Source organism: Mustela lutreola, chromosome 10, assembly GCF_030435805.1.
Source record: "Mustela lutreola isolate mMusLut2 chromosome 10, mMusLut2.pri, whole genome shotgun sequence".
Classification (NCBI taxonomy): Eukaryota; Metazoa; Chordata; class Mammalia; order Carnivora; family Mustelidae; genus Mustela; species Mustela lutreola.
The window spans coordinates 70,523,382-70,550,155 of record NC_081299.1 but is presented as its reverse complement, the minus strand read 5'-3'; the positions used below and the strand labels follow the sequence as shown (position 1 = coordinate 70,550,155).

Sequence of the window (26,774 nt, the reverse complement as noted above, 5' to 3'; positions counted from 1 at the left end):
AGTGTGACTTAGAACACAGTTTTTCCAAGGAAACATGATGGTTCGAACAAAAGAATCTTGGCTATTTTATTTTTACCTAGTATTTCAGAAAGCTAAACCATGATGAGGGTACATTCATTCTTTACGTTAGGGATGACATCTTTGGTGCTCTTTCTCTGTAGGACAGGACTGGCTATCCCATCCTCTCCTTTCCACTCAAGAGGTGTCAGAGTTGGTGTTTATCATCCGCATGTCATTCTTTACACTTTTATTTCATATGTATTAATTCCTAACTGATCTTTCTCTCTTTCTCTCAGAGTATACCATTTGTTATTATTTTATCTAATTTTTAACTTTCTATTAATAATATACTAATGTTTGTATTCCTCGGCTTTTTTCATGTGCCTTACTTGTGTGATTCATCATGTAGTTCTGGTTCATTTATTTTTACTTGTGTAGTACTTTCATTGTATGTGTGCACCAACAATATACACAATGTTGTTGTCCATCTGCAGCCCCCCCCCAACTTTTCATTTCTAAAAAGGTCAAGTTACTCTGCTCTTGGCTCAGTGCTTTGGAGGAGAGGGTATATTATTAATCTTTGTGGTTGCTGTTAATCCTCCTCATATGTTTAATGATTTTTGGTAGATTATCTTTAAAACAAATGTCTTGGTTGGTCAGCATTGGCAGCTAGTTTGGGCTCAAATAAGGAATGTAAACTGTTTTTCTAGATTAACAAAACCTCACCTCACTTAGCAGGGCTTACTCCAGTAGTAAATGAGATCCTTTGTAGCAAGTATCTTCCTTTCTCGCTGCTCAGAGTCCTGCTTGGAAAATATTTTCTCCTGCATTTCTAGCTTGGCCAGGGGATTTCTAAGTCATCCATGTGGTTCTACTTTAGAAGACCAATGAGGAGGGAATGGACTCCAGCAGACTCCAGCAGTAGTGTCCTCCATTTTCTTGGAGTTTGCCTTTAGCCTACATCAGAATCGCCTGCAGGGCTTGTCAGTTTTTGGGTCCTGCCCTCAGAATTTCATTAAAAAATTCTGGAGTTGAGCCCAAGAATGTGCATGTCTAATAAGTTACCAGGTGGTGCTGACACTGCTTGCTGTTCCTGAACCATATTTTGAGAACCACGGCTCTAGGTCAATATTTCCTAATCTTTTATTTTGTTTTATTTATTTATTTATTTTTTACTCATGGGGCCTTTTAACATTAATATGTAATTTTACATCACTTATTTGAATTTTAAAATCCTTTTTATAATTTTGTAATTGTCACATGTTATACAGAAAGACTTGAAGTTAAAAATATTATGTCAGCCTAGTATTAAACATTGTGTTCATCTAGAGCCTTGCTCCTCTAAGTGTGAGCCATGGACCAGCATACCTGGGGACTTGTTAGTAAAGTAGACTTACAGGTGCCACCCTAGAATTAATGAATCAGAATCTGAGCTTCAACAGTATTCCCAGATGATTGGCATGCACATTAACTTTGAGAAGCTCCTGGTCTAGAGCTCACATTAAATCCAATCCTGATAATATGAAATAAGAAACATTTTGGATATTAATGTTTAAACATTGGCACATGTTTCACTTGCTTTCATTTTCTTATACTTAAGAAAAAGCACTATCTCTTTGAAAATAAAAATAGCATATCAAATTTGGCTTGGGGACTAAGTGCTGAAATTTAATGATGTGTTGCAGCACAACAATAGACAAAATTGTGTTCATGACCTGATGTCTGGAAGCATTACCTTCTTTGTGCACAAAAAAATAACTGCCTCATTTTGATAATTTTCATGAAGTAGTAGATTTCTGACTGCAATTTGCAATAACTTCTTTCCAGTAATACACCATATGTGTGGAGAGTGTTTTTCCCCAAAGCTTAATTTGATATAATTTTTGCTATATTTATTATTTTTCAATTATTTTGAAGTAATAGTAGGAACATCTTTCATCAGATAATTACAGTTTAGAAATGCAGAGGATTATTTCGAGGCAGATTTGCAGAATTATTATTTTAAAATTTTCTTATACGTTGTGTTTCAAAGTCATTGTTCATTATCCATTTCTTCTTTAGACAGCTGTCTATGTGGATAATCATAACAGGGCATATTTTAGGGTTGTGAAGATCAGAGTTTTATTTATTTATTCATTTATTTAATTTTTGAAGATTTTATTTGTTTATTTATTTGATAGAGAGAGAGAGAGAACAAAAGGGGGATACAAGCAGAGGGAAATGGGAGAGGAGGAAGCAAGTTTCCTATTACATCAGGGAGCAGGGAGCCCAGTGTGGGGCTTGATTCAGGACCCTGGGGTCATGACCTGAGCTGAAGGCAGACACTTAACCCACTGAGCCACCCAGGTGCCCCAGAAGATCAGAGTTTTACATGTAAAAACCTAGACGAGTGCCTGGGCACAAAGCGTGTTTTACATTAAGTGACTGCATCAATCCCATCCTTGTCCTTTTCTTCCTTGTGTTCTTCCTTTTCCTCATCAGTGTTATTACAGTTCATAGCGGCCAAGGGTAGAGATGTTTAATTATCCATTGTATAAAGTCAAGGGGCAGACTTGGCTCAGTACAAGTCTCAGCTCCCCCCCACCCTTTCTTCTGTCAGAGGAGAATGCTATAAAGTGGAGCTATGGAGAACTAGAAAATAGTGTCCAGGCGTAGGTGGCAAATTTAAAATAGGGAGTAATTAATTGGCTGGAGTCTGTGATGGTTAATGGTTGTTAGTGTTACTTACGATCTTTCATTCCTTATGGGAGGGGCAAAGAGAGAGGGAAGGAGAGAATCTTAAGCAGGCTCTTTGCCCTGCGTGGAGCCCAACACAGGGCTCAGTCCCATGACCCTGAGATCATGACCTGAGCCTAAAATCAAGCATCAGTGGATCAACCAACTGAGCCACCCAGGTGCCTCCTGGCTTTTATTCTGATTGACCATATGGTATGACTGTACTCCCGAACTCTGGTTGGTAGAGGTCATGTGACTTATTTAGGTCATTGACTTGTGAGTAGAAATTTTGTGTGTTATTAGTTGCCTATATGAGATCCTTCAAAACTCTTTCCCTCTGGTGCAGTGGCTGGTTTTAAGATGATTGCTGCTGTAACAGCTTGGGTTCCTGTGTGACTGTGAAATGCTGAGCACCCCTGTTGATCTCTGTTGGATATCTAGTGTGATTAAGAAATAGACTGTAGTTATTTTAAGCTCCTGAGATTTGGGGGATGTTTTTGCCATGAAGTGTAGCCTGTCCTAATACAGATTCTTCTTGATGGGTTTTGAGAACTGAAAAGCCATACAATAGGGCAGTAAGTATGGAAGGGGGATGGAAGTAATTTAGATGCCAAAAACTATGATGCTAGGAGACAAGAACCAAAGAGAGTCAGCAGTGTGTGAAAATCTAATGACAGTAATGGGGACACAAAGTACACGGCAAAGTTGGGATCTCCCTGCCCCTCCTATCTCCCTGTCCATCAGAAGAGTGATACACTGTCAAAAGTACATACAAGTAGTTATATATACTGTGAAACATGTTTATTCTCCTTGTCAGTGTGAAAATAGTAATTTAAAAATCAGTATAGAAAATAGGTACTTAGGAACACCAGTTCCCAAGGAATTTAGGATTTAGGAAAAAGAACCATATTGGGGGTGTTCAATACTCAGAGTGTTCAATACTCAGAAATGATGTTTCCCCATTCCCTCCCCATCACACATGTTCACATCCTCACATGCTTTCATGCACATATGTACACATATATATCTGTTTTTTTTCCATTTTATTTTATTTCTTTTTAGTGTTCCAGGATACATTTTTTTTTTTTTTTTTTTAATCAACTCCACTTGAGACAAGTCATTACCCTCCTTGAAATATCACCTTCCCAATGAGGACTATCTGGATTCAGTATTTAAAACTTTTCCTTCCAACTCTTCTCCTTCCTTTTCCCCTACACTCCTGATCTTCTGACCAGTTGTGCTGACTCTCCCTATAGTACTTAGCATTTTCTATAGTTTACTTAATATGTTTGCTGTTATTGTTTCTCTCTCCCACACTAGAATGCAAGCACCACGAAGAAAGAAAATTGTTATCTGTTAGTGTTCACTGAGAACAGATACTGCTACATGAGAGTATTTGTTGAATTGTAGTACCTTCATGAAGGAAAAAAACAGGAAGACAGTCTGAATATTGATAGCTGCCTGGTGTTCAAAGAAGAGAGATTAATAATTCTGATGCAACTTTTGTGATCTCAACTACATTTTAAACCACAGCCTGATTCGCTTGCTCTCATTCCCTAGCTTTTAAAATAGCTCCAGGCAAGCAGAATTAAGCTTCTTTGTGAAATCTTCAATATGTCATATTTAAAGACTGAATTTTGGAGTTAACATACAAAGTGGAAAATGTCATGGAATTTAGAGACAAGCCTCTTCATTGTCACCTGTTAGGTGTGACTTTGGGCAAGTTACTTAGCCATGAAGTCTAAGTTTTTCCTATATGTAAAATTAGAATAAAACATACTGGGGCATTTACTGGGTGAGGTAAATACACACAAAGTTATGTGAAAATGCTTAATATACAGTAGGTACTGGTTTATATCTATTTCTTTCTTTTTCCCTCCCCTCACCATAAAACAACTTTTATTAAAATTTTTTAATGTTATTTTATGTATTTTCAACTTAACCTAATTTTGGTTTCCACTGATCTTCAATGAAGATTGTTTTAGTAATCCATGGTAAGCTAAAATTTCACCAGTATGTATGAAGAACCCATTTTATATAGCATTCACTAGGGTATGTATTTCTGGGGATTGTTGGGAAGATCTGAGTTTCTCTTGTGTAATTTACACAAAAGATGTTTTGTGTTCATGTTGTTGTTTCAAAAATACCACCAATGCTATCTTCATTGGTTGGCCTTTTATTTTATTTTTATTTTTTAAATTTAATTTTATTTTTTCAGTGTTCTAAGATTCATTGTTTATGCACGACACTGAGTGCTGAATGTAATAGGTGCCCTCCTAAATACCCACCACTGGGAAAAATCAATTTATTCCTTTTGCACTGTGAGATTGAATGTAGTGCCTTGTGCTTAGTGGGGAGTCTGCTTCTCTCCCTCTCCCTCTGCTCCACCTACCCCAGCTCATGTGCACACGGGCCCTCTCAAATAAATAAATCCTTAAGAAAAATAAATGAAACACAAAGTTTGATGGGCTTTGTTATTAACATGTTAATGTTGTAACACAATTTATCACATATATTATACTACTTAAATAGGTAATACATGCACAGAATACTAAAAGTTGTACATGAAAGTAAGTCTCTGTTAACTCTGCCCCCAGCCACAGCAGACCACCACTACTCAATGCATATATTCCACATTTTCTTCTGTTATTTTACCCAAATGTAAACTTTTAGATACCTTGCCTTTTCACTTAAAGATGTGAAAGTAATCTTTGTAAATGATATGTATTTGCTTCTTAGAACTCCATGACCAACTCTCTTTACTCCCAAGCAGTAACATGAATACATGCTTATTTAGCATTATTTCAGGCAATATTCTAAGCTCTAGTGGACAAGATAGAAGAAAACCACTTGTCTTTGAGAGTTTACCTTCCTAATTCATGGTTGGTGATATGATGGTCTCTGTGATAGGATGGAAGAGGGAGAAATGAATTTCTTCAAACATAATCAGAGGAAGCTTTAAGAGAAAAGTGGAAATTTATCTGGATTTTAAGTGGTTGTAATTCAATGTGAAGAACTGGGAAGAAAGAGCACTCCAACACAAATGCATTGGAGTTACAGTTTTTTTTTTGTTTTAAAAGTGTTATGTATCTCTTGTTTCTCATGGTAACACTTGAGCTTCTACATTTGAGGTTTCCATTTGCTTAACATTTTGGGAAATTGATTACTTTTGGAAATGACTTCTTTATTTGTAAAATAAAATTGCTTATTTATCTTAGAAATCAGTTTCTGTGTCTGTTAGCCATTTGTATGTCTCCTTTTAAGAAGTGTCTGTTCATGTTTTCTGCCCATTTTTTGACTCGATTAATTGTTTTTTGGGTGGTGAGTTTGAGAAGTTCTTTATAGATCTTGGATATCAGTCCTTTGTAGTGTCATTTGCAGATATCATCATTAGCTATTAGGGGTATTCAAATTAAAACCACATTGGGATACCACCTTATACCAGTTAGAATGGCAAAAATTGACAAGGCAAGAAACAAGTGTTGGGGAGGTTGTGGAGAAAAGGGAACCCTCCTAAACTGTTAGTGGGAATGAAGGTGGTGCAGCCACATAGAAAAACGGTGTGGAAGTTCCTCAAAAAGTTAAAAATAGAGCTTCCTGATGACTCAGTAATTGCACTACTGGATATTTACCCCAAGATAAAGATATAGTGAAAAGAAGGGCCATTGCACCCCAGTGTTCATAGCGGCAATGTTCACAATAGCCAAAGTGTGAAAAGAGCTGAAATGCCCTTTGGCAGATGAATGGGTAAAGAAGATGTGGTCCATATATACAATGGAATATTACTCAGACATCAAAAATGATGAATACCCAACTTCTGCATCAACATGGATGAGACTGGAGGGGAATATGCTAAGTGAATTAAGTCAAGCAGAGAAAGTCAGTTATCATATGGTTTCAGTTATTTGTGGAACGTAAGGAATAGCATGGAGGACATTAGGAGAAGGAAGGGGAAAATGAAGGGGGAAATCAGAATGAGAGACAAACTGTGAGAGACTCTGGACTCTGGGAAACTAAATGAGGGTTTTAGAAGGGACGGGAGTGTGGGAATGGGTGAGCCTGGTGATTGGTATTAAGGAGGGCACAGATTGCATGGAGCACTGGGTGTTATACACGAACAATGAATGATGGAACAGTACATCAAAAACTAATGATGTACTGTATGGTGACTAACATAACACAATAATAAAATACAGTAAAATAAAAGAGAAACCAATTCCTGCTGATCTTCTAATTCTTTTTTTTTCCTCCCAGTTTGTTTACTTCAACTAGAAATGGGGATTTTAATGGATGATTTTTACCTAAATACTTGGCCTTTTTTTTTTTTTTTTTTTACATAGGTTCAAAGATTTTTTTTTCTTTGTTTTACTTTTTTTTTGATATGTGTATGTTATAACTAACTATTATTTGATTCAGTGTCACTATATACTTGGAGCAGAGGTTGTCAGTCTTGGCTGCATGATATAGTTATGTGGAAAGCTTAAAACATGCTGATAGTTGGGCCCCACCAGGGGTCTGGGGTATGGCTTGGTTACAAGGATTTTCAAAAGTTTCTCAGGTGATTCTGCTTTGCAGCTGAGCTTAAGAAACCCTTGGCTAAAGTATTTCTGAGGTAACTGAACCATGCTGTGTGCTTCTGAAAAGTAGGTAACCGTGGCTCATTTGAGTGGTGTGATCAGTCTGTCGTCTCACTTCTCTCACTAAGAAGAAAGTGAAATGATTAGAATTGGACAGTAAAATGAAGTTCTTGAGTTTGAGAAGCACTCTTACTGCTATTCACCAAAACATAAATGCAATTAAATAGGGCACATATGTGGTGAGACTAAATTTAAGGCCTTTAAATTCTTGTGTGGTAGGGGAAGAGATAACAGTTCTTGTTCTGAGCTTGTTCTAATCAGGGTATTTGGCTCATTATTTAAGTCAGAAATTAACAAATCTGTTTTTAGAGCCTGTAACAATTACTAATTTATTGTCAGTATAGTTAGGCAGACATTGTCTCACACTCTTGTTGACTTTGTCACCTACTTTCAATGTAATACGTACTCTGTTACCATAAGAGGATCTTTGTTTACTCCAGTAACAAGATGTTGGACAATGACTTATAAACCCAAATAGTTACCTCCCTGAGGTATCAGAGAGCTTCCAGAAAGAAATCACACTGAACTTTAGATCACTCCTTTCTTTTATTCTGAAAAGTAATCCAGTCTATTTCCAGCTTGGAATTGCGAGCTTAAATCAAGCTAGGTGTGTTTATTGTGATTTCTCTGTTTGGTTTGAAGTATTGTGATTTCCCTCAATATGCCCATATTTTGCAGCTTGTAATACAGTTGGGTTGTAAAATTTTTTTAACGTCTATATAGCATATTAGCACAGTGTCTGTAAATAGTGGGGCTTTGTGACAGAATGGGGCTCAAAGCCTAGGTTTTCTATTTATAAATTGTTACCTTGATTTATTTAACTTATTTAGACTTAATTTCCATATCTGGAAAATTGCAGAAATGGTATTTAAATTCCAGGTTTGTTAATAAGGTAAGATATTTTAGATTCCTAACAGTGCTACCCACAGTTGGTCTGTAATAAATATTTCCTAGCTTTCAGATTGAATTAGTCTAGGTAATTATTCTACTAAAAATGGTACCTGAGAACAAACCAAGATCTAAATTTTCTTTAATAATGATATGAGGAAGTGGTGATGCAACATGGAGGCTTAAGTGGGTAGAAGAAGAATAAATGAAACAAGATGGGATTGGGAGGGAGACAAACCATAAGTGACTCTTAATCTCACAAAACAAACTGAGGGTTGCCGGGGGGAGGGGGTTTGGGAGAAGGGGTTGGGATTATGGACATTGGGGAGGGCATGTGATTTGGTGAGTGCTGTGAAGTGTGTAAACCTGGTAATTCACAGACCTGTACCCCTGGGGATAAAAATATATGTTTATAAAAAATTAAAAAAAAATTAAAAAATTAAAAAAAAAAAAAAAAAAAAAAAAAAAAGCACCCTGAAAAGGAATATTCTTGCATGGATCAGTAGAGGTAACAGTGATAGTTCTAACTGACTTTGGAATAGAAGTTAAATAAAAACTAAAGAAGAATATTAAAGAAAACTTTATGGAGACAACAGTAAGTCATAGCGAAACTGAAGCAGGAAGAACTCAAACTCTCCAATTTCATTATATGTCTAGAATGTTATTACCTTTGTATTATTTGTCCTATATAGCTCTATTATAATTTAGCATCTGAATTACATAAACAAACAAAATAAAAAAAAAATAATGACTATTGGATGTGACGTATATGAGTCACATCTTATGTAGTTGAATTTCTGATAAACCTAATAATCTCCTGGTAAATGTATTGATACCATACCTTTGTTTATCATGATAACTTTTATAATTTTTCATTGTGTTTAGAGACATTTCCCAGAATTCAACAATTCTTACATTGTGAAGGGAGAAATTAGGAAATTGCTAGTATAGACTGAGCAGTATAGTCTAGTCAGGGCATGAATACCTGGGTTCTACGAACACAGTGAAAATATAGGTGTCATATATGCCATGCTGAGGTGTAGCCAGATCAAATTTGTTCATTAAAAAATGCTTACAGCATTTCTCTATGTGCCCAAATAAGCTCACTGTAATAACGACTCCTCTTGTTTTCTGCCTTTCCAAAATTGTTTCCATTTTTTAAGCCACAATTCAAATGTGGTCTACTTTATAAAGTTGTCCCCTTCCTCCCCGTCAGCCACTGCCCCCCTCCCTAATGAGTAATCCCTTTTCTCTGTATGCTCTTGCTATGTGATCTCGGTGCTGGTACTTACTTCACTGTTTCATATGAAAAGTAATGCTGTACCTAAGTTTCAGACATTGGGTTGAAGGTTGTGTGGAGTCCTAATTAAGGGCACTGAGTTTGACATCGGAGAGATGTTAATTTTGTCACTTTTATGGTAAAGATTTGTCCTTTCTGAGGCCAGTTAACTGTAAGATAGGGATAAAAGTTCTACCTCATAGTTTTGTTGAAAGATTAAGTGGCTTAAGTGATCCATGACAGCAAGTGTTCAATAGTTGGTAGTGAATATGGTTATTGTTATTGTTGGTGTATGGTATGTTATTTATCGTGTGTAAATATATGACTTAAATAAAATTCTCCTCTTCTACTCTGTGCACTTTTTAGGACAGGGAGCCATCACTTGGCATTTTGCACAAGGTTTAATGAATTAACAAATATTTGTTGATTGAATATGTACATTAACTTTCACCTTTACTTAACTTTTAAAAAGAACAGAAACATTTCATAAAAATTGTTTTCTAAATGACTTTGTTTTAAAATCCCTACAGGTAACTTCTCATCCCATAACTTCGGTGTCCTGAAATCTGAGGATTCCACAAACATAATATGATAGGAACTTTCAGTGATCTGGAGCCATATCCTACTTAGACTAATGCAGGCCTTCCAGATATCCTGAGAGCTTGGTACAACAGCACACACTGTAACAGGCACAGGCAATAATGCCATCTTTGCCTCAAGAAAGAGGTAAGCAGATTGACATAATTGTATTATTATAGATCATCACTGAGAATTTTTTCTAAGAATTAAAAATTAATTCAGGACTCTTAACGAACCAGAATTTTTAGTTTTACTTTTTTTTTTTTTTTTTTTTGGTGGGAGGGGGGCATCTGTGTTCTCTGCTATGAAATTTTTGTTATTTTAGTGATACTTGATTGGTTTACATTTCTTTTAAAGTTATTCAGGGACCCTCTCCCCTGGATCTGAATACAGAATTGCCTTACCAAAGCACAATGAAAAGGAAAGTCAGAAAAAAGAAAAAGAAGGGAACCATTACAGCAAATGTTGCTGGGACAAAGTTTGAAATTGGTAGGTCTCCTCAGAATCATGAGATTTTCATCACTGTTGGAAAGACTGGTTTGATGTTGAAAACAATGTTGAAATTCAGGGAGATACCATTTGTGCAATTCATTTTTAAATGCCTTCTATAAAATGTCCTTTTTTATGAGATAATTAACATGTTAATAAACAAAAAGAACATCAATATAGACTAAAGGCTTTAGCTATTAATGGGATGGTATTATATATGTGATTTTGATTAATATTTAATTTTTAAATCAAGTATGAAGTAAACATTACACAGATTAAAATGTTAGATGTAAAATTAAAAAATTACAAACTTTGAGATTTTTATTAAACAATGACTGACTTCAGGAATAGAGGAACAACACATTTTTCTCTGTGTTTTAAATAAAATTCTTCTGATGAAGAATTATTAATGAAGTTCCAGTTTTTATGGAAAAGCAGTATCTGTGGTATAGAGAGTAGATAAGAAGAATAGTTGTCTTAAATTATGATACACTTGCCCAGCATTGCAGAACTCTTTTTTTTTTTTTTTTAATATTTTATTTATTTGACAGAGGCACAGCAAGAGAGGGAATACGAGCAGGAGCAGTAGGAGATGGGGAAGCAAGGTCCTCTCAGAGCAGGGGGCTGGATGCTGGATCCCAGAACCCTGGGATCACCACCTGAGCCAACGGCAGATAGATGCTTAACTACTGAGCCACCCAGGCACCCCCAGCCTTGCAGAACTCTTAACAAATACCAGAGATACTCAACGAATCTTCCTCGTAGCCATTTTGCATTGAGAGAGTTAAGGAAAATCAAATTATGTTAATTATTCTTACTCTTATCCATCTTTGAGAGTCTCATTTTCAATTATAGTAATTCGCCAAAGTTCTTGAGTGATCAGTGGGAATATTTCATTGGAATTGAAGTGCTCTGATACTCTGTTCCAATAAGTGGTCCTCAGAGGCAGGGACTTGAAGCAAGTTAGCATGGGAGATTGAAAGATTCAGGGTTTATTTGCAGCATGTTTTCTAGAAACAAGAGTAAGGTGACCATTGTTAAAGTGATTGATGGGTGGTGTTATCCTATTATTTACTTTAAGGTTTTGGTGGGGTTCGTAAGGAACCTTGATCTACAGGAGAGTGTTTCAATTCAGTTCTCTTTCACTTTCCCAGGAAGTCCTCCCAGGGCTGAAGTTGTCTTAGCATCCTTTTTTTAAAATTAAAAAAAAAATTATTTCATTGTGCTATGTGAGTCACCATACAACACATCATTAGTTTTTGATATAGTGTTCCGAGATTCGTTGTTTATGCATCACACCCAGTGCTCCATGCAATACATGTCCTCCTTAATACCCACCACCAGTTTTCTTATACTGATTCCTACCTCCTTGCTGTGCTATGGTGTTTAACAGAATTCCTGGCTCATCCTCAGATGTTTAACAGAATTCCTGGCTCAGTCCTTGGATCAGGGACTGTTTGGAGAATACAGAGCTAAGTATAGGGAAGGGAAAGAGGGAATTGGCCATGTGTCAAGGAGAAAGAAGCTACCTTGCTTTTTCCCTTATTTAAGCAAGTTTATGCAACACCTTCTTATAATTTAATTACTGCTCTCTTGGCATTTTGAATTATATAATGGAAATACACTTAAGCCATAATCAGAACACCTGTGTTTTTGCTCTGGTGTTGCCTGTTTCCTCATGTAGAATACTTTGCTATAGCTTTAATAGTAATATTTTTATAGCCATTGACCAAACATTTCCATATGCATTACCTCATTTAATCTTCCAAATAACCCTGTAAAATAGTCTGCATTACTCCCTTCCTCCCCTTCCCCTGCATTTTTTCTACACTCTAATAGTGAGGTGAATTTGAAGTGGCTAATAGCATTAAGAAGATAAACACGGGAAAATAAAGACAGTAAACTAAGATGAATCTTGTGGCTGGTAAGAGTACAAAATACATACTGCAAGACTCTCTATAGTTCGAGATGGACATGGATTTGACTCAGAGCTTCCTAGCAACCAAAGCAAATACTAAAACATAATCAGTTATAGACTACACAGTGCCCAGAAGATAAAATCATTGGTTATTCGAAGGACATATGACTTCTGTATTCCTGAGTCTTGGGAGAAATTTCTCTTTTAGTTTCTTATGAAGACATATGGAGTAATGAAGTACGTTCTCTCACTGGTTCTATAATTATTACATTATGAAATTCCACATTATTTTTTATACATCCTCTATAGAAAGTTGAATAAACAAGTCCAGTGAGAGTTAGCAACTTACCCAAGTTCACACAGATGACAAAAGTGGAACTTGAACCTAAATTCATTTGTTTCCAAATTCAGTTTTCTTTTTACTATATCATATTGCCTAAGTAAAATGTGAATTGAAATTTAAATTGAGAAACACAAATGTATCTTCTATATCTAAGATTCAGAGAGTTGCATGGATTCCTATTTTTAAAACTCCTGAACAGCCTCTGAAAACTCTATGGATCAAGGGAAAAGATCATAGGACAAATTATGAGGAATATATTTTTGGTAATTTTTATTTAATGGGGACAAGAAGGATTGGAGAGGGGGTTATGTAATATATAAAAGGAAATGTGAGGAAATGGTTCATATGGTTATCTCTGTTTTACCAATGGAGTGTTTGGTTTGGTAGAAATTCAGTGTAGAGATAATTATATTTTATTCCCTTTTAAAAAGAGAGCTCCTAAAATACCAGCATTTCAAGGCATGGAGGTAGGCTTTAGCTGTCAACAAATTTCTATTTGGAACTGATGAGTTAAAGGGATTTCTTTTCCATGCAGTGGAGGATGATATCCTTAAAAGATTCCAATTGATTTCTAAAATTTCAGTTCAAATAAAAATTTGATTAAATGGCTTACCTGAGAAAAGAGACTTTATAATAACCTAGCATTGTGTTTTTCTTTGAAGTTCAACTTTGTCAGCTCTCCAAGCTTTGAAATTTCTTAATAAAAGAGATTTATGTATGACTGGCCTTACAGATTTGGTTTGTGAATCTAAGGAAATAATGGATCTTTTCCACTATTGTTATGTAACCTGAGTGTTCCCAGCCTCACTGGTTCATGTGTACATTCATCATGTGTACATTCATGCGTGCATTTTAGTAGGTCATTATACTCTCTCCCTCTGTAACTGCTGCCAGTTCCATCTCTCTCTAAGGTCTTTTCAGTTATCTCTGAACAGCCCTAAACAATGTATCTCCTGTACTCAGGAACAGGTCTGCTTGTGAGCAGCTATTCTGGCCTCATTATTTTTTTACTGCTTATGAGTGAGTTAAAGCAGTCTCCCAGGCTGGGTGGCTGCGGCCCTTGCCCTCCCTGTGAGCCCTCAGGTCAGCAAAGTTGCATGGTGGTCTGGGGCAGACAAGACAACGGCCCCTCCCCCAAGTCTTGCTTTGTACATTGTCACCTGCACCTTCAGAGCAGCCCCAAGTTTTTCAGAGCCTTTCATGGAGAATGGTGGTTTCAGTTCATCCCTCTCCATCATCCCTCTCCAATCACTGTTCTCTTCTTTTATGTCTGTAGTCTAGGAACCATTGCATAAAAAGTCTTTTCTTTCTCCTCAGCCAAAAAGCAATCAAGAGTCTCTAGAACCTGAGACTGACAAGTGTCTGCTCATCAGTTTTGTACTTGAGCCAAGTGAATTCAGACAACTGATCGCCCTTTACCATTTCTCCTCATGCATAGGGTGTGCAGTAAAGGAAAACATTTAAAAAGAAAACATCGAAGGGCTGCCATTTAGTTACACCTTTCTATTAAGTCTCAGAATTCTGTTGGGATCCAAAATTTATCCTGAATATTTTACTTATCTTTATTCTAAACTTGAAATTCATTGGAAGAAAAGTGTTAGTATGTTAATTTGGTATCCAGATCAGAGAGGAGCATATAAATAGTTTGTACTGAAAAACAAGCTCCTCTGAGCATAAATTTTTTCAATCGGATAAAGGTGTTAGGAGCAGATAGGAGGGCCAGTTTCCAGATCTCTACGGTGAATTCTGCTTCATTATTTCATATCCTGAGTCAACACAGCTGACTTGGTTTTAATTGCTAAAAATAATTTGAACTGGGGAGGTGGAAAGTATAGGATAGGTCTAATGATCAGGAACTATTTTTACCTTTTCTCTTTTAGCCCAAGGTCAAAAAAAAAAAAAAAAAGCCATGTATTCCATTTTCCTGAGTAGAAGTGTTATCTCAGCTGTGTACATGTTTTCACTGTGCCATGAATAATCACTGAACTTTTTAGCAGAGTTGTGTACCTGCTAAAACTCTGATGGTTGAAACCAAGGATTTTGAGTGCAACCTAAAAACAGTTCTCAGTTACTGTGAGTATAATTTGGCCCTAGATAAACTGTTGTAGCTAAAAATAAGGGAATGCTATAACTAATTAATGGATATTTTGCAAACGAAATACTGTGAGATAAAATTTACATATATCAAACTTGTTTCCACAATGAATATATTTCAATAGTATTTTAATTTTCATTTAACTTAATCATTTACTTGCAGTTCGTTTAGTCATAGATGAAATGGGATTTATGAAAACTCCAGATGAGGATGAAACAAGTAACCTTATATGGTGTGATTCTGCGGTTCAGCAGGAGAAGATTGCAGAGCTGCAAAATTACCAGGTGGGGATTAATCATGACCGGTTATTGGTTTTAGGAGAGTTCTATGAATTCCATCATAATTTCACTCAGATAGGATTCTTAATGTGTGGATATATTAAGTTTAATTTCTAACTTACCTAAATAGCCTGTTTTGTTGCTGTCCAGTAGTACTGACTCTGCATAAGAGCCCGAGTCCCCTCCAATCTAACTTTTAACCTCTTTCCATCTTTAAGGAAGAATTAATAGGAGAAAACGCTTCCTACACAGGTGCTTTGCATTACTCTTAAAGACGAGTGACGTGGAAAAATTGCACAGAGAAATCAGGAAGTGGAAATACCTTGTAATGTCTGCCATGTGGGCTTCATTCTTTTACTTGTAGAATGTCAAGCAAACATTAAAAAGTAGACATCAAACTAAAAAGTCCAAATACACAGAATTTTAGGCAATCAACATTTTGTATAGTTTGTCAGTATAGAGTGTAATATAAAATTGGTTATAGGAAGCTAACAAGGCCATTCTTGCCAATATTTCTACAATGCTTATCTGTATGAATATAGTAAATTTAGAATACTAGAAATAGACATTGAATGACCAGTTATTTAACAGGGAAGATTGTAACATTTATATCTCTGTAAACATGGTTTTTTGATTTCTTAAAAAAATTGGCAATTTTCTTTTTTGCTTATTGTAGATTCTTTAATTCTGTAGAGTCATTATAGTCATTTTAAATATTTTACATTAATAGTCAGTTTTCTAAGAACATTAAACTCAGGATGGATGTAACATTATTGTAGTATAAATGAATGTATTTATTAAGTCTGTGGGAATATTAATGTTTACCTTTTTATTTTCCAGAGGATCAACCATTTTCCAGGAATGGGGGAGATCTGTAGAAAGGATTTCTTAGCAAGAAATATGACCAAGTAATCTTCATTTTCTTGTAATAGAGAAGACCTTTTCAAAGTTTGTTTTGAATGTTATAGTGCATCTTTCACTAGGTTACATTGATTTGAAATGGTATTTTGATGGAAGAGATAGAATTTTAAAGCTAGCAGATCTTAGAAGTTTCCTGGTTCTTCCTTCATTTTGTAGAGGAGGTAACTGAGAGTCAGAGATATTCATATATCTTGCACAAGTAAAACAGTGAATAGCGGAGCTGGAGCAGAGTCCTGGTCTCCAGAACCTGACTCTTTTCACTGCAGTTTAGCAACATAATACACTGTGTGTGTGTTCATATCATGGTTATTGAGCATCTATGTTTTATTGAGCATCTAATGTGTGCCAGACACTAGAGTAGGTGCATTTGTGCACACACATACACACAGGCATATGTGTATGTCCCTACCCAGGTCTCTGAGGTAAATATATGTATAATTATCTCTGAGACCACTATTTGGAGTAACAATTCTACTGTTATGGGAAAAACTGTTCACAAGTTCTCAAGCGTTATACCAAATGAACTGCAGAATTTTTATGCAATTTATATTTTTGTGGATTAGGTTTTTTTTTTTTTTTTTTTTTTTTTTTTTAGTTTAAGGAAGTTGAGTGATAATTTAAGAAAATTTCTAAAAAAGAAAACTCAAACAGAGAAAGGTTAGGAAACTTGGTATATAACTAAATATTTATATGCATCATGTGAAAGTTTATACACTCACCCAACAAATATTTTTTGTGTGTCTGTTATAGACTAGAGACTGCTAACAGGTAAACAAGATGAATAAGGCCTAGTCCCTGCCTAGAACTCCATTTTTAGTAAGGGAGAAAGAGTGATGAACATGAATACAGTATGCTGGTGCCACAGGGGAGAGTCAGTGTATGGCAGTGACAAAGATGATGACGGAGGTTATTTCCAGGAGGGTTTGGATGGTTTTCTGGGGAATTCAAATGCAAAATGGGTATTGAGAAGTGTATAGGAGTTCACCCTTTGAGAAGAAGGCAAGGAGACTGTAGGCAAAGATGGCAGCGGGAGGAACTATATGGATACTTAAACCAATATGATAGGTTTGGGGGAACTTCTAAGTAGTTCCCGTGGTTTTATAGGGTGTCGGGAGGCTCACTGTGATGCTGCTGCAGGTCAATGCAAAGGCCAGGCTGCATTCCCCATGTTACTAGGTTTTATTCAATTATTTCATCATTGATTCTTTAATCTCTTTAACTACTTAGCAAACATTTCTGTTTATCCTGAGTAAAATGAGAACTTTTTAAATGGCTTTGAGTAGAGAAATGAAATGTTTTCCATACTCTTGGTGGTCCTGTAGATCATGGATTCAAAGAAGGGGAAGAAAGAAGGGAGGAAGCCCTCAAGGAGGTGATGATCGTCAACATCTGATAAACCAAAGGAGAGGTAGTGGGAATGGGGGAGAGATAATGCATCTGGAAAATAGGGAAAAGAAAGAATTGACAGGACTGGAAAGCTGCTGAGATGTGCGAATCAAAGGGGAGGAGGAGAGCAGTGTTCGAGATGACTGCTAGGCTTCTGGTTTAGGAAACATGTAGGTGGGGGCAATTTACTAACACACGGATTATAGCAAGAACAGACTTCAGAGGAAAGGGAATTCCCTCTGCAAATTTTTAGACATGTGTTTCATTGAAGTCATTTACTTTCATCTAACATTTATTAAATATCTGTTATACGCTGGGCAATGTCCTAGCCTTTGGGCACATCAGGTGATCAAAATCAGACTTGTGGATTTTACAACTTTGGGTTGCAACTGTGATAAGTGCAATGAAGTAGAGTTACATAGTAGTCAATTAATGGATAGTGAAGGACTTCTGGCGGAGGGAGACATTGGAGAGTTTCCCCAAGGATGTGATGTGGAAGCTTAAATATGAATGCTGAGAGGAGTTTATTGGTGAAAATGATAGAGAACAGTTTTCTGGGCAGGAAAAAATGTATGGTCTGAGGTCATGTGGTGGGAGAAAGCAGGAATAGTCAGGATACTGAAATAAAGTCAAGTGTAGCTGGAGCACAAAGACATTGATGGGAAGGAGTGATTAGCTGAAGGGTGATGGTTAGGATTATAGTCCTTATCCTAAATTCCATAGGAGAGGAGGAGTGGGGGTGAAGCTGGTAGAATGACAGATTTGCATTTTGAAAAGATCATTCTACCTGCTTTGTAGAGAACAAGAAGGTTGACTGTAGACCCATTAGTAGCTATTGCACATAGGCAATTTCTTATTTTTCTAAGATCCTTGGAATTTTCCTTAAGGAAAAAAGAACCTTCTATTAGATGGAAAGTAATGACCTACTTATATAAAAATCAAATTAATTAAATTACATTCTTTTTTTTTTTTTTTTTTTTTAAAGCTCTATAATGTATTTATTTTTTTTTTAATTTTTTATTTTTTATAAACATATATTTTTTATATACATATATTTTTATCCCCAGGTCTGTGAATCACCAGGTTTACACACTTCACAGCACTCACCAAATCACATACCCTCCCCAATGTCCATAATCCCACCCCCTTCTCCCCAACCCCCTCCCCCCGGCAACCCTCAGTTTGTTTTGTGAGATTAAGAGTCACTTATGGTTTGTCTCCCTCCCAATCCCATCTTGTTTCATTTATTCTTCTACCCACTTAAGCCTCCATTCTTAATATCATTTTAGTAAATCCATGACAGCTATGAACAGAAATTATTCCATATTTCCAAATTCCTAAGTAAGATTGCATGTCTGTTTTGAAGCTATATATTTTTACACCAAATGATTTGTGCTAGATTGCTAAATGGAATGAAGTTTTCTCTTGAATATATGTGTGCTTGGATTTTTTCCAAGTATGTATGTATGTGAAAGAATGGTATCATTCATAAGTACTCCACATGGTTAGTTTAAAATATATTCTTTTAATTAAAACTTTAAATTGATCTAATTTCATATCACTGTTAAAAATATAATAAATACATTTAAAGGTATTAGACACAAAAACAAGGACATCAGCACTGTTCCTGTGTTTCCTTTAGCTTTGTGTATATGTGTATACGTGTGTTTTCCAAACCAGTCAGTGTTAGCCTATCTTGTATTGAGATTATTTAGTTTATTGGCTTATTCTGGATTTCACAGATTCATTTGGTAATTATTTCCCTTCTCATGGTGGAAATATAACTTTCTTATAGGGTTTTCTTGAAAGAGCACTTGAACTATGAAAACCATAGGAACCTAAGCTGTGGAAGGCCATGTGGCTTCCATATGCCACACCCTAGTTTCAGAGTGTCGGCCCGACCTCTCTGCATCCCATGTACTGTGGTTTCATTTTAGATTTTATCAGTCTCATCTGGGGACAATATCTCCTTATCTATAAGAGACTTGCTTACATTTATTAAAAGGAGCTTTTTTTTTTGAAATAATCAGATTTTCTTTAATAGATAATATTTGAAAATATTTCTTCTAATTTCTTCATTTTTATTGGGAATCAATATGTACAAAATGGTCAATATTGGGATTAATCAAAAGTAAGCATTTTATACCTAGTTTTAACCTTAAATTATGTATCAAATAGGCAGCCTGATTAGTAGTAAATATAAAAATATCAAGACATACATTGTAGCCATAAAACCACATGTAGAGACATATGTAGTTCATGTTAAAACAAAATGAAACAAAATTTCTAGTATACTCAGAGGTTTACATGGTTTTTTCAGAAAAGTAGTTAAACTTCAAAAATAGTGTAGGAAAAAATGATCAAAACTGCTCCTTATGGGTGCCTCAGAGGACTCAAAGTTATCTTCAAAGATGCAACACGAACGGCACCTGGTGGTGAACTATTTCCTGCTTCCCACTCTCTCATCCCAGGGGCAGAGTTAATGACTATTTCCTCATTACCTTGCCATATATGTCTTTATTGCACTTACCACATTGTACTTGTTAGCTTATTTGTAAATTCCTAGGGTTAGAGAATATTAATTTATCTTAATATCCCTAGTGCCTAGCATATAGTGTATACTCGAATATAGTACACTGTAGCATATAGTGTATAATAGCATATAGTGTATACCTAGTGCCTTATCCCATATTAATTTATCTTAATATCCCTAGTGCCTAGCATAGAGTGTATACTTGAATGATCTACCAATATATGAATTGGTACACAGTACAGAGAATGTTGTCCTTTTCTTTCACTGATGAATCCCCAGTGTCCAGAATAATGCCTTGCACATAGTAGGTGCTTTATAGATATATGTGGAATGAATCAGTAAATTAAGAAATCATGGGAATTTAAATCCTTGCAATAAATGCCAGTAGCACAGAGGAAGAAAATTTAGAAAAGTATGAATAGAAATTACTTGTCATATTATCTCTAATTTACAGAATGATCAAGTCCCGGCCTCTGGATTATACCTTTGTTCCTCGAACATGGATCTTCCCTGCTGAATATACCCAATTCCAGAACTACATGAAAGAATTGAAGAAAAAAAGAAAGCAGAAAACTTTTATAGTAAAACCAGCCAATGGTGCAATGGGTCATGGGTAGGTATTTTTCACCCAGAACATGTAAAAGTTTAAAAAAAAAATTGGGGGAAAAGAATAAATGTGAGCATTCACTCGTGGTTGAATATGAAAAAATAATAAAATGGGTTTCTGTTGCTTTTTTGGAACTAAATATTTATTGAGCCATTTTTTCCTGTCCCACAGACTTTAGTTCTTCAATTTAAAGATTAAATCAGTTGAAAGACTTTTATAGGAGACAACAAAATAGAGAAAAAAGATGTTTCCAATTTTTTTCTTAAACATAAAATTTGTATTTATAATAATTTTAGAGTAACCTTGGAGGATAAAATTCAGTTGATAGTGGAGCCAAATTGACTTGGAGAAAAAAATAGTAAGATAGTTACTCTTTCAATAGCCAGACATTTAAAGCAAAAATAATTATATCCTCTTTGCTTTACAAATAAGTTTTTTTCTTTATTGAGTCATGGTGATTAAATTAATGAATAAAACACATTTTAAGGTAAGGTACCATGAAGTAGACGTGTTAGCTGAACACAGATTACGCAACTTAATATTCCTGTGTCCTTTTGCTGCATTGTATTTTTTCAGAGAAAATATGGCTGAGGCTGCTTTAATTTTTTTTTTTTATTTTTAAAGATTTTACTTACATATTTGTCATAGAGAGAGAGAGCAACAAGTCGGGGAAGCAGCAGGCTCCCCATTGAGCTGGGTCCGGATGCAGGACTTGATCCCAGGACCCTAGGATCATGACCTGAGCTGAAGGCAGACGCTTAACTGAGCCACCCAGATGTCCCGAGGCTGCTTTTAATCTTTTGATTTATCATTTTATCATTGCATATTGTCCTTGTCTCTTACAACAAATTTTCTCTTTAAGTCTATTTTGTGTAATACTAGTATACCACTCCAGTTCTCTGTTATTACTTTTGGCATGGAGTATCTTTTCTATTTGTTCACTTTCAAGTTATTTGTATCTTTGAATCTGAAGTGAATCTCTTGTAGACAGTGTGTGATTGGACCATTTTTTAAAAAATACATTCTGCCAATGCTAGTCTTAGTTGAGAGTTAATCCATTTGTAATTATTGATAAGGAAAGACTAATTTCAGCCATTTTGCTATTTGTTTTCTGTGTCTTAATATAGTTTTCATTCCTCAATTCTGCCTTTTCTACTCTCTTTTATATTAAATATTTTATTGTGTGCTATTTTAATTTTCTTGCCATTTCTTTTACTATATATTTGTGAGTTTAAAATTTTTAAAATTATTTTAATTATTTTTTTTCAGGAATAGCATTTTTTGACTCACTTACATACAATACCCAGTGCTCATCATACATGTGTGCTGTCCTTAGTACCCATCACCCATTTAGCTCATTCCCCGCCCACTTCCCTCCATCAACCCTCAGTTTGTCCTCTATTTTTTTTTTTAAAGATTTTATTTATTTATTTGACAGAGAGAAATCACAAGTAGGCAGAGAGGCAGGCAGAGAGAGAGAGAGAGGAGGAAGCAGGCTCCCTGCTGAGCAGAGAGCCCGATGCGGGACTCGATCCCAGGACCCTGAGAACATGACCTGAGCCGAAGGCAGCGGCTTAACCACTGAGCCACCCAGGCACCCCTGTCCTCTATTTTTAAGAGCCTCTTATGGTTTGCCTCCCCCTCTTTCCTTCTCTCTTTTTTCCCCCTTCCCACATGTTTATCTATTTTGTTTCCTAAATTCCCCATATGAGTGAAATCTTATGGTATTTGTCTATCCCTGACTGCCTTACTTCACTTAGCATAATGCACTCTACCTCCATTCACATTGCTATAAATGGCAAGATTTCATTCTTTTTGATGGCTGAGTATTATTTCATTGCACATATATACACTACATCTATATCCATTCATCAGTTGGTGGACACTTGGGCTCTTTTCATAATTGGCTATTGTTGATATTGCTGCTATAAATACCAGGTTGCATGTACCCCCTTTGAATCTGTTTTGGAGTTTTTTTTTAAATGGTTTCCCTGGGATTATAATTAATACCTCAATTTATAATAATCTTGTTTAGATTAATATCAACTTAGTTTCAGTAGTAAAACAAAAACAAAAGAGCCCCTCATTTTGCTTCTATATAGCTCTGTCCCTCTTTATATTATTATTGTTACAAATTACATTTTCATACATTGTGTGCCATCAACATAGATTTATAACTACTGTTTAATGCAGTTGTATTTTACGTAAAATAGGAAAAAAGAATTAGAAGTCTAAAATATTAATAGTGACTTTCGTATTTACTTATGTAGTGATCTTTACCAGGTGTTTTTTATTTATTTGTGTGGATTTGAGTGTCTTTTCATTTCAGTCAGAAGAATTCTTTTCAACATTTCTTATAGGCCAACTATATTATTAACAAGCTATCAGTTTTTATCTGGGAATATCTTAATTTCTTCTTCAATTTTGAATACTTTTTGCCAGATATAGAATTATTGGTTAACAAGTTATTTTATTTTATTCTATTTTTTCCTCTTTCTGTCAACACTTCGAATATATCATCTTACTGCCTCTAGTCTCCATTGTTTCTGTTGAGAAATCAGCTATTTATCTTCTTGAGAATCGAAAGAGTGTGATAAGTAGCGTTAGTCTTGCTTTGAAGATTCTCTCTGTCTTGGCTTTTGACAGTTTTATTATAATATGTCTCAGTGTGGATGTCTTTGAATTTATCCTACTTGGAGTTAATTGGGTTCTTTGGATATATAGTTAATGTTTTTCATCAATTTGGGAAGTTTGCAGCCATTAATTCTTTAAATATTCTTTCTGTCCCTTTCTCTCTCTCCGCTTCTTTTGAGATTCCTATTATGTATATGTTGATATTCTTGATGGTGTCCCATAGAACTCTTAACCTCTGTTCATTTTTCTTCATTCTTTTTTCTTTCTGTTCCTCAGACCTAGTCAATCTCAATTGATCTACCTTCAAGTTCATTAATTTTTTTTTCTGGCTTCCTGTATCTTATGTTTGCCTTGCTAATGAATTTTTTTTTTGTTTCAGTTATTGTTATTTTTTAACTTCAGAATTTCAGTTTGGTTCCCTCCACTCTTCCTTAAAAAACAAAAACAAAAGCAAAAACAAAAACAAAACAAAAAATCCCAAAACAAACAAACAAAAACTTCTATCTCTATTGACATTCTCTATTTGGTGAGATATTCTTCTCGTGGTTTCCTTCAGTTCTCTCCATATGGTTTTCTTTAACCCTTTGAACAGATTTAAAACAGTTGATCTAAATAATTGATTGTCTAGTAAGCCCAATGTCTTTCTATTAATTGGTAACTTTCCTGTGTATGGGCCATACTTTAATTTTCTTTGCATGACTCATAGTTTTTGTTGGAAATCAGACATTTTGAATGTTATAATGTAGCAACGCTGGAAATCAGATTCTCCCCCCTGAAAGGTTTTTTGTTGCTGCTTGTTATGGTTGCTCTTTATTTGTTTAGTTATCTTTCTGAAATAATTTTGTGAAGTCTGTATTTTTTGTTGTGTGCAGAACTGAAGCTCCTGTTCTTTTGGGTGGGTGCTTAGCAAGTGGACAGATGTCTCCTCAAACACTTTCAACCAAAAAAACAAAACAAAACAAAATGAAATAAACCAAGAAAACCTCCCCCAAACCTAAGCTCCCAGTCCTTGCAGAAGGGATGTATATGTATGTTGGAATATGCCTTCAGCATTCAAGTAGGCAGTTTAAAACTCTGCCCTGGTCTTCATTTCATGCTTGTGCAGAGCCTGATGGTTAACCAGAGGTAAGAACTTAGGGCCTTTCAAGTTTTTCCTGAGCATGCACTTGGCTGTGGGCATGCACATGGTGTTCTAGATTCCTATGCCTGAGCTTTTCAAAGCTTTTATTCCCCAAAGATTCTCATACTTTAGTTTTTCTTTCCTATATTTTTAGTTAGTATATTGTTTTCTCCAACATTTATTGGTTGTCATAGGCAGCAGGAACTAATGCATTTGTCTTCAAATGTTTTCAACTATGCCCCCTGCCCTCCCCTCCGCCTCCAGTCCCCCACAAGTAGCTGCCTCAACTACATTAGGAGAGTTCCTAATTAGGCAAGATAAAAGTGGTCCTTGAGTTCCTTCAGGGAGCCATCAGACAGGTAAAACAACAATAACAAGAGAAATAAAACTACTACAAGAATAAGGTCTATTCTGCTCCCTCCAGAACCAGGACCTGTACTGGGAACATGGGCTATTGTTCAAGCCTGTGGATGAGTTGAGGTTGGGGAATGGGCCAGAGTAAGTTAAAATGCCATAAAGCTCATTTTATATAGATTCAGCTTTTTTTTTTTTTTTTAAATTAAGTGCTCTTTGGTTGTTATAAGCTTTTGGTCAGTTTCTAGTTTTCCAAAAAAGTTGATTCTGACTATCTTTTGGCTGTTTATTGCTTTTGTGGAGGGACAGACTCTGGGATTCCCTACTCCACCATTTTCCTCTTGAGTATTACCTGGAATTTTGTAAATATCTTGACCCCATATCAAATTAGTCTTTTAATTCTTTTTTTTTTTTTTTAACTTAGAATTTCTTTGATAAGAAATGGTGACAAACTTCCATCTCAGGATCATTTGATTGTTCAAGAATACATTGAAAAACCTTTTCTAATGGAAGGTTACAAGTTTGATTTACGAATTTATATTCTGGTGACATCATGTGATCCGCTGAAAATATTTCTCTACCATGATGGACTTGTGCGAATGGGAACAGAGAAATACATTCCACCTAATGAGTCTAATTTGGTAAGTGATACCAGACAGAATCTATGGTTTTATTCATTTGTTCAACTTGTACTTCTTAGAGTATGAACTGTATGTAAAGATTCTATGAATCAAAGTATCCCTTATCAGGTTTTTATAGTTAGGAATTGTGTACATAAACAAGACTTCTTCTCATTTATAGACAGCTTTGTGAAAATTAGAAAGATAAAAAGGTGTCTTCTCCAGCAGGCTAATTAGGAGAGGGCCCTCCCTTTGTGTGCTGTCTGCAAGCACAAGGCTGGATTTCAAAGCACATGTGTATGTAGTGGCCTTGCATAGAAATGACATGTACACATGTATATACAATAACCCTATATAGAAATGGATTTCAAAACACATGTGTGGATGCTTTGGCCCTGGATAGAAATGATTTATTTAGATATATAAATAGAAATAATATCTCATTGAGAAGTACAGACAGAGTATCATGGAGTTGAGTAGAAGGATAGTTTATGTTTAGCTTTTCATGGAGGAAGTGGTATTTGAGCAAGCTTTATATCACGGGTAAGGGTTTAACAAGTAGGATGTGGGAGAAAGTACATGAAACAAAGAAAGTGAGAGTTATCAGAAAGTAGAGTTATTAACTTGTCACTTTGCACAAAAGAAAAGATGGTAGATTTACACTGACCAAATGTAAATTAGAGACATAAATTGGTAGTTTCAGTGTGCATTTTAAAATCTATTAAATGGAGCTTTCTATAGATATTTTTCCATTAAGATTTCCTTTGTATAGGCATAGCACATTGATGGAAGTCAAAACAGCAGTTTATGGTTTATGAAGGTCCAACTGTAATTTATTATCATAATTTATCATGAAAGTCACAAATTTTATTATCCATACTTAAAAGTTTAGTTAACCTCTACCCTATTTTTGGACCTACTAATTATAGTAAAAATTATAATTATCATTTCCCATTTTGTCAAAATCCTGGTTATTGTTCTCCTCCGATGTTATGCACACAATTAACTGCACTGAAAGTCATATTTTAAAAATTACATAATGACTGATCATAAACGTTGCTATGTTCAATTAATGAAAAATGTTGTAAACTTGGCAAAGGAAGAATAAGAGAACTGTAAATTTTTCACTGGAAAGGAATATAAAGGAAAGAATCATCTCTTTAAAGGTCATAAGGTGTGAATATATTCAATCACCAAGTAATATTTGCACTCTACTGCATTCTAGGCATTGTGCTGGTTTTGGAAAAACAGTGACCAAGACAGATACAGTGCTTGACCTCTCAAAAGCAACAGTCTAGTGGGGAGGCAGAAAATAAAATAAGCAATTATAATACCTGATGGTAAGTGTAATGGTCTACGACACTGAGGGTGCTAAGGC

The 26,774-nt window shown here is 35.4% G+C and overlaps 1 protein-coding gene across 8 annotated transcripts in view; it reads left to right on the top strand.

The window, feature by feature from the left end:
• Positions 1–26,774, top strand: part of TTLL7 (tubulin tyrosine ligase like 7) — a 149,595-nt gene that overhangs the window by 42,462 nt on the left and 80,359 nt on the right. For 7 of the 8 annotated variants that reach the window (XR_009345051.1, XM_059135633.1, XM_059135635.1 and 4 more), the window contains 6 exons: positions 10,050–10,245; positions 10,456–10,587; positions 15,106–15,227; positions 16,062–16,129; positions 20,516–20,674; positions 25,201–25,417. Coding sequence is in view for 7 of the 8 variants with exons in the window: in XM_059135633.1 (XP_058991616.1) it covers positions 10,221–10,245; positions 10,456–10,587; positions 15,106–15,227; positions 16,062–16,129; positions 20,516–20,674; positions 25,201–25,417 (723 nt within the window). In the remaining variant the exon portion in view is untranslated. The remainder of the gene's footprint in view (positions 1–10,049; positions 10,246–10,455; positions 10,588–15,105; positions 15,228–16,061; positions 16,130–20,515; positions 20,675–25,200; positions 25,418–26,774) is intronic. The other variant, XM_059135639.1, reaches the window with a different exon arrangement.